The sequence below is a fragment of the Oryctolagus cuniculus genome, chromosome 4, assembly GCF_964237555.1.
Source record: "Oryctolagus cuniculus chromosome 4, mOryCun1.1, whole genome shotgun sequence".
Taxonomy (NCBI): Eukaryota; Metazoa; Chordata; class Mammalia; order Lagomorpha; family Leporidae; genus Oryctolagus; species Oryctolagus cuniculus.
In genome coordinates this window covers 39,285,902-39,299,163 of record NC_091435.1, presented here as the reverse complement: position 1 = coordinate 39,299,163, position 13,262 = coordinate 39,285,902, and the positions used below count along the sequence as shown (strand labels likewise).

Here is a 13,262-nt window from a genome sequence, read left to right as displayed (position 1 = left end):
AACCGGGACAGAATCCGGCGCCCCAACCGGGGCTAGAACCCGGTGTGCTGGCGCCGCAAGGCGGAGGATTAGCCTAGTGAGCCATGGCGCCGGCGAGAGGATTGTTATAAATATTGGAAAATCTCATTTTTAAAAGGTAATAATTTTGAAGTGATCTCCTCCCATAAGAGAGTTAATGATTTCTGTATAACCATAATTTATATACCAAAAATTATGATACAATCAAATGTTATGGTTAAAGTACAGTTGCACTAAAATATTGTATATAATTATCTCTAGGCTATGGGTATAAGGTGTATATGAAAACAAATAAACTTTGTGTGTAGACTTGGGTCCCATCCCTAAGATATCTCACTGTATAAGCAAATGTTCCAAATTCAAAAAACTAAAAAAATCTGAATCATTTCTAGCCCCAACCGTTTCAGATAAGGGATGCAGAACCTGTTTACTTCATTCCACTCACTTTTTGTTGTTGTGCATTGTTCCATACATAAAGTGTCCTGAGGTCATGAACTTCTTGCATTCTTTCTTCTCTATGTTGGCAGTGACTAATGTAGTAGAGGATATGTAGCAGACACTCAGTAACATTTATATAATAGAAACATGGGTTTTGCTACTCTTTGCTTAGCATCTGTATTTTTTAAATTTATATATTTATTTATTTTTTAACTTTTATTTAATAAATATAAATTTCCAAAGTACAGTTTATGGATTACAATGGCTTCCCCCCCCCATAACTTCCCTCCCACCCGCACCCCTCCCATCTCCCGCTCCCTCTCCCATTCCATTCACATCAAGATTCATTTTCAATTCTCTTTATATACAGAAGATCGATTTAGTATATATTAAGTAAAGATTTCATCAGTTTGCACCCACACAGAACATAAAGTGTAAAATAATGTTTGAGTACTAGTTATAGCATTACTTCACATTGGACAACACATAAAGGAAAGATCCCACATGAGGAGTAAGTACACAGTGACTCCTGTTGTTGACTTAACACTTTGACACTCTTGTTTATGCTATCAGTAATCTCCTAATCTCCCTAGGCTATGGAAGCCTTTTGAGTTCACCGACTTTGATCTAATTCAGACAGGGTCATAGCCAAAGTGGAAGTTCTCTCCTCCCTTCAGAGAAAGGTACCTCCTTCTTTGATGGCCCCGTTCTTTCCACTGGGATCTCACTCGCAGAGATCTTTCATTTAGTTTTTTTTTTGTTTTTTTTTCGCCAGAGTGTCTTGGCTTTCCATGCCTAAAATACTCTCATGGGCTCTTCAGCCAGATCCGAATGCCTTAAGGGCTGATTCTGAGGCCAGAGTGCTATTTAGGACATCTGCCATTCTGTGAGTCTGCTGTGTATCCTGTTTCTCGAGGTTTCACCTCACCCTGGTTAGAATGGCTCACATTCAGAAATCTACCAACAATAGATGCTGAAGAGGATGTGGGGAAAAAGGGACACTAACCCACTGTTGGTGGGAATGCAAACTGGTTAAGCCACTATGGAATTCAGTCTTGGAGATTCCTCAGAAACCTGAATATAACCCAACCATACAACCCAGCCATACCACTCCTTGGAATTTACCCAAAGGAAATGAAATTGGCAAACAAACAAGCTGTCTGCACGTTAATGTTTATTGCAGCTCAATTCACAATAGCTAAGACCTGGAACCAACCCAAATGCCCATCAACAGTAGACTGGATAAAGAAATTATGGGACATGTACTCTATAGAGTACCATACAGCAGTCAAAACAATGAAATCCGGTCATTTGCAACACAATGGAGGAATCTGGAAAACATTATGCTGAATGAATTAAGCCAGTCCCAAAGGGACAAATATCATATGTTCTCCCTGATCGTTGACAACTAACTGAGCACTAAAGGGGAAACCTGTTGAAGTGAAATGGACACTATGAGAAACAGTGATTTGATCAGCCCTTGTCTTGACTGTTGATGTACAATGTAATACTTTATCTCTTTTAGTATTTTTTTTTGTTCTAGTATTATTGGTTGAACTCTGTAATTAACACACAATTATTCTTAGGTGTTTAACTGAAAAGTGATCCCTGTTAAATATAAGAGTGGGAATAAGAGAGGGAGGAGATATACAATTTGGCACATGTTCAGTCAGACTTGCCCCAAATAGTGGAGTTAGAAATGTGCCAGGGGATTCCAATACAATCCCATCAAGGTTGCATGTACCAATGCCATCTCACTAGTCCAAGTGATCAATTTCAGTTCACAATGGATCACACTGATAGGTCTAAGAGTCAAAGGGATCACACAAACAAGACTAGTGTCAGCATCTGTATTTAAATTTTTCAATTTCTCCTGTTTCCTGATAGATGAAATCAAGAGTATATGCTAGGTTGGATATAGATTGGAAATTTCATTCTAGGGGAAGTTTTGAAAATTTATTTTGGTAATTAGTGACATTTAAACAGTTAAAAATAAAAAGCCACATTCTGCATGATGTCATTTTTTTAAAAGATTTATTTATTTGAAAGGCAGAATTACAGAGAGAGGGAGAGAGATAGCAAGACATGAGAAATCTTCCATCTGCTGGTTCACTACTTAAATGACTAGAATAGGCAGGGCTAGGCCAGAATGAAGCCAGAAGCCAAGAGTCTCATCCAGATCTTCCATTTGAGGATATGGGCCCAAGCACTTGTGCTGTTTTTCCACTGCTTTCCCAAGTTCTTTAGCTGGGAGTAGTTGGCAGCTTATGTGCTATGCCAGTATGCAGGCTCCCAATATCATAGCTCAAGCTTTTGTGACAGAAGAATCCACTAATTCTGGTGCTTCAACAGTCTATGTAGTAATGACATCATTAATCAATGGACTCTGTTACCAAATTCATGATTCAAACTTCTTGCTTTGTATTCACTCTCTGATCACATCAGTTATCTCCTGTGTAAAGTCTTTAAGGGCTTTTATTTTCTGTTCAGTTTTCTGGCTGGGACCCATCTTTCCCACCCTACTGGCCACTGCATTGCTCCACATTTCCTTGTTCTGACTGCACACAGTTAGTTGTCATATGGACAAGAACCACCTAATTTTTACCGGTGTAATACTTTGCTGTCTTTTCTTCAGCTGTCAAAATATAGCACTCATCCTTGGAGATATAGCGCAAGTGCCAGCTACTCGCATAAAACCTTCTGTAATCTCTTTTCCCCGTCAGAACCACTAGTTCTTCCCTCCTGTCCAGCTTATTCTGCTGTAACACTTGCTTTCCCTGGCAGTGTCCTATCCTGAATTGAATGAACAGTGTTTTTCACTGGACTGATGAACATCTTAAGGGAAGGATCTTGTTTTATGTAACAATTATTAGTTCACAATAGAAATCTATCCTGCAATTATATGTTGAGTTTTTTCTTAAGTATTTGCTCCTGTTAACAATATAACATATTCATTTTAGAAGCTGAAATTCCTAATTTTCATTTGCCAGCTTGACAATATAATTACATAATTACATATAGATAATTTTGTATATTTTGTATATTTTTGCTTAATGAAGAAAGTTTCCCTCAGATATTTGAGGTCTTCTTAAAGATTTATTTAAAAGATAATTTTTTCTTTCAACCAAACAAAGCAGAATGAAAAAAACTCCACTTCTTTTTCTTCCTTCATCTTATGTCTCCCATTTTTTAGCTATCAGAAATTCCTCTTGAGCTTTTACTTCTGTTCTTTCTCTTGCCTATAATCTGACTCTCCCATAGGAAGCAGACAACAAAATCAAGTCTGAAAAATTAAGCTGGCAAGGGAGGAATTTCCCCCATGGATTCCTTTGATTTTAGGAGACTCAGAAGCACTTGAGAACATTTCCAGAGAAGGCAAGATCCATCTTCTCTGACATGTCTCCTGTGTTTACAACCCTGTCTGACATTAGAGCTTCAGTATTGATCTATGATGAACCATCTTCTGGGAGAACAAAGATTTTAGTGAGTTCCAATTTTCCCTACTTCTATCTCCTGCTGCTTCCTTATAGTATATATTCTTTTTCTTGGTCATTCCAGTCTACTTGATTTTCTCCCAAACATTCCATAACCAATGTATTCAAGTCAATGTGGAGTACTATGTGTTCTGTGTTAGTATTACTATATCTGCAATTTTTATAGCAGAAAATAATGTAAAGGATTCTCAAATATTTTTGGAATGTGAAGAGAAAAGAGTTTGATGTTTGCTTATACTTAATAGCTACATTAAATCTTAACAAATGTTTTAAATAAAATAAAAGTGGTAAGTTAAAAATTATACTAGAATATTGCCACTTCCAGGTAGAGAAAAGCTACCATCGACATTTATCGAGCATCCGCTGGCTACTGTGGGGAGAGCACCCACTGTGATTTCATTGATTGCTTAAAACCTAGGAGATTCCCTCCCACTTAACAGAGAAAGGCAGTAAAGAAAAAGGAGGTTAAGCGACTCAATCAGGGTCACATCAGTGTGTTACAGAGTTAGGATTTGAACTTTGACTTTGCTTCTAGAATCTAAGTTATTATTTACAAGACAAATAAGAGTTAAACATAAAGGATTTTCTTTGAAAGGAAAATATCACTTTTAATTTGAGATTTTTATGAAACATATGCCTTTTAGTGATTAATGATGACATGTCTCCATTGCCTATTAAATATACCTTCTTGACCTTGCATACACACACACACACAACACACACACACTCACGACTTCTTTCTCTTCCTTTGTAGAAAGGTGATTAAAAAAATCAATGTAGAGATTAAATCTGATATTTGCAACAGTTCTTTGTATCTATGTAAAATGCTTCTTCCTATGCTAACTTTATTTTATGTTCTTGGTTACTAAAAATTTGACCTACTTTTAAAATATTTTATAAATTCATAGCAAAAATATTAGGAGAGACAACTGTAGTTGGAAAAGGCACAGGCATGATGAGCTTGCTATATCCTCAGGCATTTTCTTTTTTGAGCCACAGTGATTTCAAAGTGGAATGTGCATTTCTGTATCAGAAGCTATAGGGCTGACCTTGAGGGAAGTCAAGATATTTAGTTAAAGCAATATAATGCTATAATCCTGTTTCTGTTGAAATTTACCAAATGGGGCGTTTGAACATATCTTAGGAAACTCTTTAAGAATGATTATTTTTTAAAATTTTAAATATAAAAATATAATTTAAAATTTTTATAACCACATTAACAATAAAACTATTTCCACATTTTTGTGGGAGAGATGGAGAGAGAGGGAGATATCTTCCTTCCACTGGTTCACTCCCCAGATGGCAGCACCCGCCACTACTGAGCCAGGCTGAAGCCAGGAGCCAAAAATTTTGCACCAGGTCTCTCATGGGGGTGACAGGGGCTATATTCTGCTGCTTTTTCCAGGCCATTAACAGAGTTGGATTGGAAAGTGGAGCAGCTGGAACTGGAACCTGTGCCTATATGGGAAGCCAGTAGTGTTTTTACCTGCTATGCCACAATGCCAGCCCTCATAGGTACAATTCTAAGATAACCTTATTTCCTTCCCTTTCCTTCTCCCTACTTCAATGCCATTCCTTCCTTCCTGATTTTTTTCTTTAATTTTTGTGAAAGTATAATTTTAATCCACTCTGTAATCACAGGTTGAGTGTACCACTAACTATAACATTCAACAAGTAAAAAGTAGAAAGATCACAGTTCCACCAGAGTATAAACAAAACCTAAAAACAACAGTTAAATCACAAGATGTCTATTTCATTCCTGTGCATTTTTTTTTGTATTCTGTATTAACTTCCACATTTTTGAGCTTCCAGAGTTTAAAACATTAAAAATCAGTCATTGTATTATGCTGTGTATGTATTTTTTGCCTTTAAGTATTTTTTGGTTGATTATATCATATTTTTGATTATTTTCTTGCATGTTGTTAAGCCAGGTAATGTGCATTAGAGTTTCCATATACCAAGCAGTAGAGTTTGTGTGTGGTATCTCATAAGACTTGTTGGTCTAGTTTGTCCATTTGAGTATTTTAAAGTATTTTAAGAACTTTTCCAGTGTTTAAATTGGAATTCATAGATAAATCTGGGATTTTTTTCTGTTCTTGAATAATTACCTGATTGTAAAAAACACCCTTGATTATAATGAGCTGAACTATTAAACAGAGGCTATTGCTTTTAGTTGGGGCCTGTACTCTCCATATCAACAGTTTCTATTTTTGTGCATTGTTTTCTATATTCTAAATTCAGCCTCATTGGTCACTATTTTATGATCAGGTTAGCTCATGAAATGGGGTCAGATTCTCACGGTTATTGTATCTGACTGTTTCCTAGGAGTAGTTAATTTATGTCTCTTGGAATAAGGATTATGTGTGAGACTGGGATTATTTTGGCCTGAGTCTTAGAGACCAACTAGGGAAACCTAATGGAGACTGAGTCCAAGTGCTTTGCTTTCCAAAGCATGTTATCATTGTAGTCCTTTGCATTTGGTACATAGAAATTAATGTTTTTCCTCCATTTTTAATGATTAATAATTAGAGACTTTTAAGTAGCAGGGAGAGTGAACATCTTTACTGTTTTAGGGCAGGGAAGATTTTCTTGATCTCTGTCATAATATGGTCCATAGGTACCATAATCCTCTGGGTATCAGGAGACATCATCCTGAGTCTGTACGCTTAAAATGCTATTTTTTTTTTTTTTGAACATGATAAGCAGGAAGTAACAAGTAGCCTGGACAGCGGCTAAGGACTGATACGTTCCAGATGGTAGATGATAAACTCTGGCAGTCCTGCAAACCTTAACTCAATACACTGTTCAAATATTAGTCTAATACTCTTGAGTCTATAGGGTTCCCTTTTAAATAATTGGTGTTCAAAGAAAGTAAAATGAAGAACTCCAGAGTGATTGTAAAAGAGGATATTCAGTTTGAACAGCTTACACATGATTACATATGAGCACATTTTGATTTAATATCATTTTTCTTAATGGATCTTGTGCAATTTATTTTTTGGATTTTCCAAAGTTTATTCAACCAGTTTCCCATTGTTGAATAGGTAGTCAGTATATTTCCGTGGCATGATATTACAAGTAACACCATATTATTATTATATACATAGGTGTCTTTGATTCCTTATATTACATATCAAAAGGGTTCCTTCCTCCCTCCCTCCCTCCCTCCCTCCCTCCCTCCCTCCCTCCCTCCTTCCTTCCTTCTCCTCTTCTCCTTCTCTATTTATTTATTTATTTGAAAGGCAGAGAGAGAGAGAGCGAGTGAGTGAGCTCTTCCATCTACTGGTTCACTCCCCAAATGGCTGCAACAGTCAGGGCTGTGCCAAGCAGAAGCTAGAATCTTCTTCCAGGTCTCCCACATGGATGTAGGGGCCCAAGCACTTGGGCCTTCTTCCTCTCAGGCACAGTAGCAGGGAGCTTGATCAGAAGTGGAGCAGTTGGGTCTTGAGCCAGTGCCCATATGGGATGCTGGTATTGCAGGCAGCAGCTTTACCTGCTGGCCCCCAGGTCTATATCTTATTTAGTTTTATTTTTTGGAGTCACCAGTTTTCTATGTTAGTATTTTTTTTTTCTGTTTTTAATTTCTTTTAGCTTTTTTTTTTTTTTTAGTTTTTTAGATTTTTTTAGCTTTTTAATGATTTATTTTCTATGGTTATTTCAATTTGCAATTATTTAGTACTTGGCATATATATATATGGTTTTGTTTTTTGCTGATTCTAATTTATTCATTATTTTCTAGTGATATATTTTCCCCCTTTATTTGTTTCCCTAGGTCTATAGTCCTAGTTTACTTCACATTCTGTTGTTTTCCCATATAATCTCTCTGCTCTTTATTTATTGAATTCATTTTACATTAAGTTTCTATATGGTGTGAAGCATTTGTAGAGTGGTTCTTGTTCGGTTCAGTCAATTTGGAGTGTTCTTCTTTAGTTAACATCTCAAATTTTGTGTATTCCCTCTACATCCTCTACCTGGAATCATGTCCTCTTCCTGGAAATTTTGTTGCTAGCCTTCTGGGCATGGAGAAGTGCAGAGGTTTAATGACACTGCTTAATTCGTTGTGTAATTCTGGAAATTTCACTTCTGACAGAGAGCTCCTGCCATATAGTTTATTTCTCCGATTTTTTACATTTCTTCTTAGTTTGCTTCTCTACACATTGAAGGGGTGTTAATGAAAATACATAGTATTTTTTTGGTGCATAGTACTGAATTCCAGTAGAGGATAAGGAGCTGATTTTGGCCCTGCTGGAGGGTCTACAGTTTCTTTTTATGGTCACCAGCTTTTGTAGTTTGACATGCTGTATGCTCTTGGGATGCTTACTTGCTTTAGTGTAGGACTGGGAGAATTTATAGCTTTTAGGCAAAATCTGGCCCGTCACCATAGCTCACAGTCTAAACCTCACCCTCGGCCACAGCTCCAGGCATATCTGACCCACCAGTACAGTCTCCAGGCCAAATCTGGCCACCTACAAGTATTATTGGAACACAGTCACCCCTAAGTCATTAACGTATTGCCTGTGGCCTCTCTCATGCTTCAGACACAGTTGAGTAGGTGTGATGGAAACTCTAAAGCTGGCAAACCTAAAACACTGCTCCTTTTCAACAATGGCTAGCCAGTCCCTACTGTAGATAATATGTGTCTTGCTGGAGTTTAACTATTTTCCTTTCCTTTCCTTTTTTTTTTTTTTTCAGGAGCTAGAGAAAGAGATGCAGAAATTCTCTTGATTATATTATCTTGACATGTACATTTTTATTGATACTTTTTAAAAAAATTCATGGAGCAACATAAACATTTTCTCTCTTATAACAAAATGTTTGAAATTTCAAAATTATTAGTTGGGTTAATTTTTTCTTACATAAGAATGATTATATCTTGATATGTTACTTCAATCAGTAAATGAAATTTTTCATTTCTCTTTAATGATTTTTTAAAATCTTTTTTTTCTGAGTGAGACTAAAGCAATTATATCTTTTGATAATTATTTGCTTTTCTAACTTATTTTCTTTTACCCTTTTTTTTAAAGGTATAAGAAATTCAGTGAGATATTGCGCAACATTGGTGAGAACGAAGGTGGAATTGATAAGTTTTCCAGAGGCTATGAGACATTTGGCATCCACAGATGTGCTGATGGTGGTTTATACTGCAAAGAATGGGCACCTGGAGCAGAAGGTGTTTTCCTTACTGGAGACTTTAGTAAGTATTTTGAAAGCACTGTGGTATCAACGGCAATATATATATATATATCTGTGTGCGTATGTTTGTGTGTGTATATATATATATGCATATATATGCGTATATATACATGAATGATACATATACTTGTTATAGTTATAGTTCATGTATTTAACTACCTGAAGATTGATGATTACTAAGAAATATCAGACCTTTGAGATAGTTTCCTAGATTTTGTTAAGTCCTGACCTTCATATAAAATAGCTGTTTTGTGCTACAATATGATATGTGTTCCTGAAAAACTTTATATTCTGAAAAATCTTAAACCAAAAACAATAGAGTTTATGAGAAAAATAGGAAGGCTACTCCAAATGTATTCAACTTTGCTACCATGTTCTGACAAAATCAGTAGTAATGTGGGTAAAAATATTAGTATAGTTAAAGCTCCACTAGCACTTGCCCCTGGCTGACTGGTGTCCTAATCCTTGAATTTTCATACGCTTTTCTTGAGTCTTCATTAAAATTAGATATTTTATCTAAAGAATAACCTTTATCGCTCAGTTTTTTTATTAATTTCCTTTTTTGTAAAAGACAGTGGGACATACCTTTTCAGTTTTATCATCTGACCTGTTAACTCTACCATATGGAGTTATCACAATGGAAATCATGACAGTTCAAGGAGTTAGGCCTTAGCTTATAGTATAGTGGGAGGAAAGAGCTGTATGTAAATGAATACAATACAGTCTGCCAAATTTTGTCCTAGAAGGGTAAATTACTATTAACAGTGACTAGGAAGAAAGCTGTTTTGAATGTGGAATAAGTGGAAGGCCTTGGTAAAATGTTCTTCATTACATAGGAAAAGAAAATCAAAATAATGATCAAAATCCTTTAAAACAGTGGAAGAGTATAATGTTTAAAATTTAATTTTACCAGTCTCAGAAGTCTACATGTATGACACTGGGTACAGCAAAACTACAAGGACAGAAAATTAATCATTGCTATCAGGGTTTGGGGCAGTAATTGAAGGCTGATTACAAAGAGGCAAGAGGAAATATTCTGGGATGGTGAAAATATTTTACATCCTGATTGTGTTCATTCCTGAGTATATGTTCACAACATTTATAAAACTGTACCCATAAAAAGTGAGAATTTTATTGCATGTAAATTATGCTTCAAGGAGCCTGACCTTACAATAGTTCATTGTTCAATAGAAATAAAATACAAGTCACTGATGTAATTCAAAATTTTAGTAGTAATATTAAAATGAAATATTGGTTGAATTAATGTTAATAATATATTTTATTTATCCCAATATATACTATATTAGCATATAATCAATATAAAATTAAGTGATGTAGATTCATTGTTTTGTTCTAAGTCTTTGAAATCTGGTTATAGGAAGTCTCTGTTCAGATGGTAATTTTTTGTTGGAAATACTTGAACTATATTTAAATTTAATAAAGTTTTTATTTTTAAATAGGTTAAAATACTCAGGTTTTTCCAAATATAATTAAAAGTTTTCTAGTCAGTAAATCAAATAATATTCTAAAAAATTAAATTTAAAAAATTTAATCAAATACAAAATTTGTTTTTTCTTTTGTACTAACCTCATTTCGAGTGCTTCATAGTTATATGTAGCTACTGAATCCAGCATTGTAAATTGCAGGTCAGAGAACTTAAAGTGATTATGACAGTTGCTTGCACTTCTGGACACTTATTAGAAAACATCACGGGCAGTTATGGGAAAGACCATGAGATCTGAAGATGCAGATTAGCTCGGCCTGGTTAGAATTATGAAATACAGTTTGAGAATAGGAGATGTCTCCCTTAAATTATTGCTGTTAATAATGTCTTCTTATATACAGACATAGTTATTTCCCCATCTTCTCTTAATGGCTACATTAACTACTAGTTTTTTTTTTTTTTTTTTGTTACTAGACCATTTAGATCTCAGTCTATAATAAAGGTGCATTTTGACATTCTGTTTAATTGAATCTTTCTGTTTTTATTCTTAGGATTGAGGATAGTCATTGAAAGTATTCAAATTACAATTTTATATAAAGGTATAATACTATGATAATAACTTTAATTAAAATTTGATACTTTGATCCCATCTTCCCCATATGTATGTAATAGCTTTTTTAAATATAAAAATGGAAGATATGATATATCTGGAAACTAGGTTTTTTAACTATCAAGTTGACTACTACTGATTTATTTAAAGTTGCACCACATGTGTGTTAGGAGAATTACATTTGAAAATTTTAAGTACTGTACTTGCTTTCAATGCTTACATATTAAAAATAGAGCAGTTAAAATATTTTCTAAGTAGAAAATTAAAATTACCCCTTCCTTATTTTAATGTAAAAATGCCTTCTGTTAACTGTTTTTTGAAATATAAGTTGATTTTTGAAATCTCATCCTTTGTGAAATTGCTTAATTTTAAGTTTCTCCGTATCTTTGAAATAGCATCCCATGAATGATTTTCAGTCAGATATTTATTTAGTGCCTTAGGGCATAAAGAGCATCAACTTTAGCCTTTATTTTTACTTGAGAGAGACAGAAGATTAAGATAAATGGGATCATGATAGAAAATCCTTAAGAACAGACAATATGTTGGAAAAATTTAAATGTCGAATCTATTTTCTTATCTAGATGAAATGATATCTTCTTTCTCCTGAAAGCTTTAAGGGTCTCAGGATTTTATTTTTCTTTGACAGGATCTCAACTTTTTTTTTTTTTTTTTTTTTTTTTTTTTTTCCGCTGAGTACATTTGACTTAGAAAAATAAACTTTAAAAGTGAGAATTTGGAGCAATAATTTTGGGTCGATGATGCACTTCAAAGATTTACTTTTTAAAATAGCACAGGAATTGATGTTGCAATGCTGCGGGTTGGGCTGCTGCTTGTAATGTCGGCATCCCTTATTGGAGGGCCAGTTTGGATCCCAGCTGTTTTGCTTCCAATCCAGCTTCCTGCTAATGCGTCTGGGAAGGCAACAGAGGATGTCCTAAGTACCTGGGCCTCTGCCCCTCATGAGGGAGACTCGGGTGGGGATCCTGGGACCTGCCTTCAACCTGTCTCAACCCTGAGTGTGGGGCCATTTGAATAGTGAACTAGTGGATGGAAAATCTCTCTGATGTCTCTCCCTACCCCCAGCCAGTCTTTAATGAATAAATAAAAGTTACACATGGTTATTAAATAAGTATGGCTGTAGAGAACATGGAAATTTGGTGATGATGACAAACTACCTGAAAATCTAGCCCTAAATAACTGAACTAATCATATTTTTTCTGTTTGTTTAAAAAACTAAAGATTTCTATATTTTATTTGTCTCTTATTTACATGAAATGCATTTTTTCTAAGAATAATTGAGCAAGAAAATGTTATTTTTATTTATTAAGGTTTTTCTTAGCATCAAAATGGGTTAGAGAATTTTATTGTAAATCTTCTATTATCTTAATTTGTACTAAACTAAAAGGGAAAGAAAAGGCATGTTCATTAAGTAAAATGCAATGGATTTTTGATTTGAAGATTCAAATAAAGATTAATTAAAATATTGTTCTAGGTGATTTTGCTAGTGATATTAAACTGTTTTTAAAAGTGAATGTTCATTTTACCTCATATCTGCCAGTTGATGAGTTGAAATAGCAATCAACTTTATGATTCAATTGAACTCTATAAGACAGATTTTTAAAAAATTATTATTTGTTTGAAAAGCAGACAGGGAGCACCCATCCACTGGATCACTCCCCAAATGCCCAAAATGTCTAGGGCTTGGCCAGGCTGAGGCTGGGAGCAGTGTTAATCCAGATTTCCTGCATGGGTGGCAGGAACCCAGCTACTTGGGCCACCATCACTTCCATCCAGGGTTTGCATTGGCAGGAAGCTGGAGTTTGGAGCTGCCACCAGGAATTGAACCCAGGCCCTTCAAAGTTGTATTCATTCATCCTAACTTTGAATCTTGACTATTAGAGTAAATCTTTAGCCCAACACTGATTATTTTTAGGAATTATACTTGTTGCTTTGTCATCTAATATGACAATAAGCTTAACCTTCTTGAATATTTTTTAAAGATTTATTTATTTATTTGAAAGTCAGAGTTACACTGAGAGAGAAGGAGAGGCAGAGAAAAAGAGGT

General features: G+C 34.9%; 1 protein-coding gene across 1 annotated transcript in view; it reads left to right on the top strand.

The window, feature by feature from the left end:
• Positions 1-13,262, top strand: part of GBE1 (1,4-alpha-glucan branching enzyme 1) — a 300,636-nt gene that overhangs the window by 55,345 nt on the left and 232,029 nt on the right. The window contains exon 2 of the mRNA XM_017347168.3: positions 8,975-9,144. Coding sequence (XP_017202657.2) covers positions 8,975-9,144 — 170 coding nt within the window. The remainder of the gene's footprint in view (positions 1-8,974; positions 9,145-13,262) is intronic.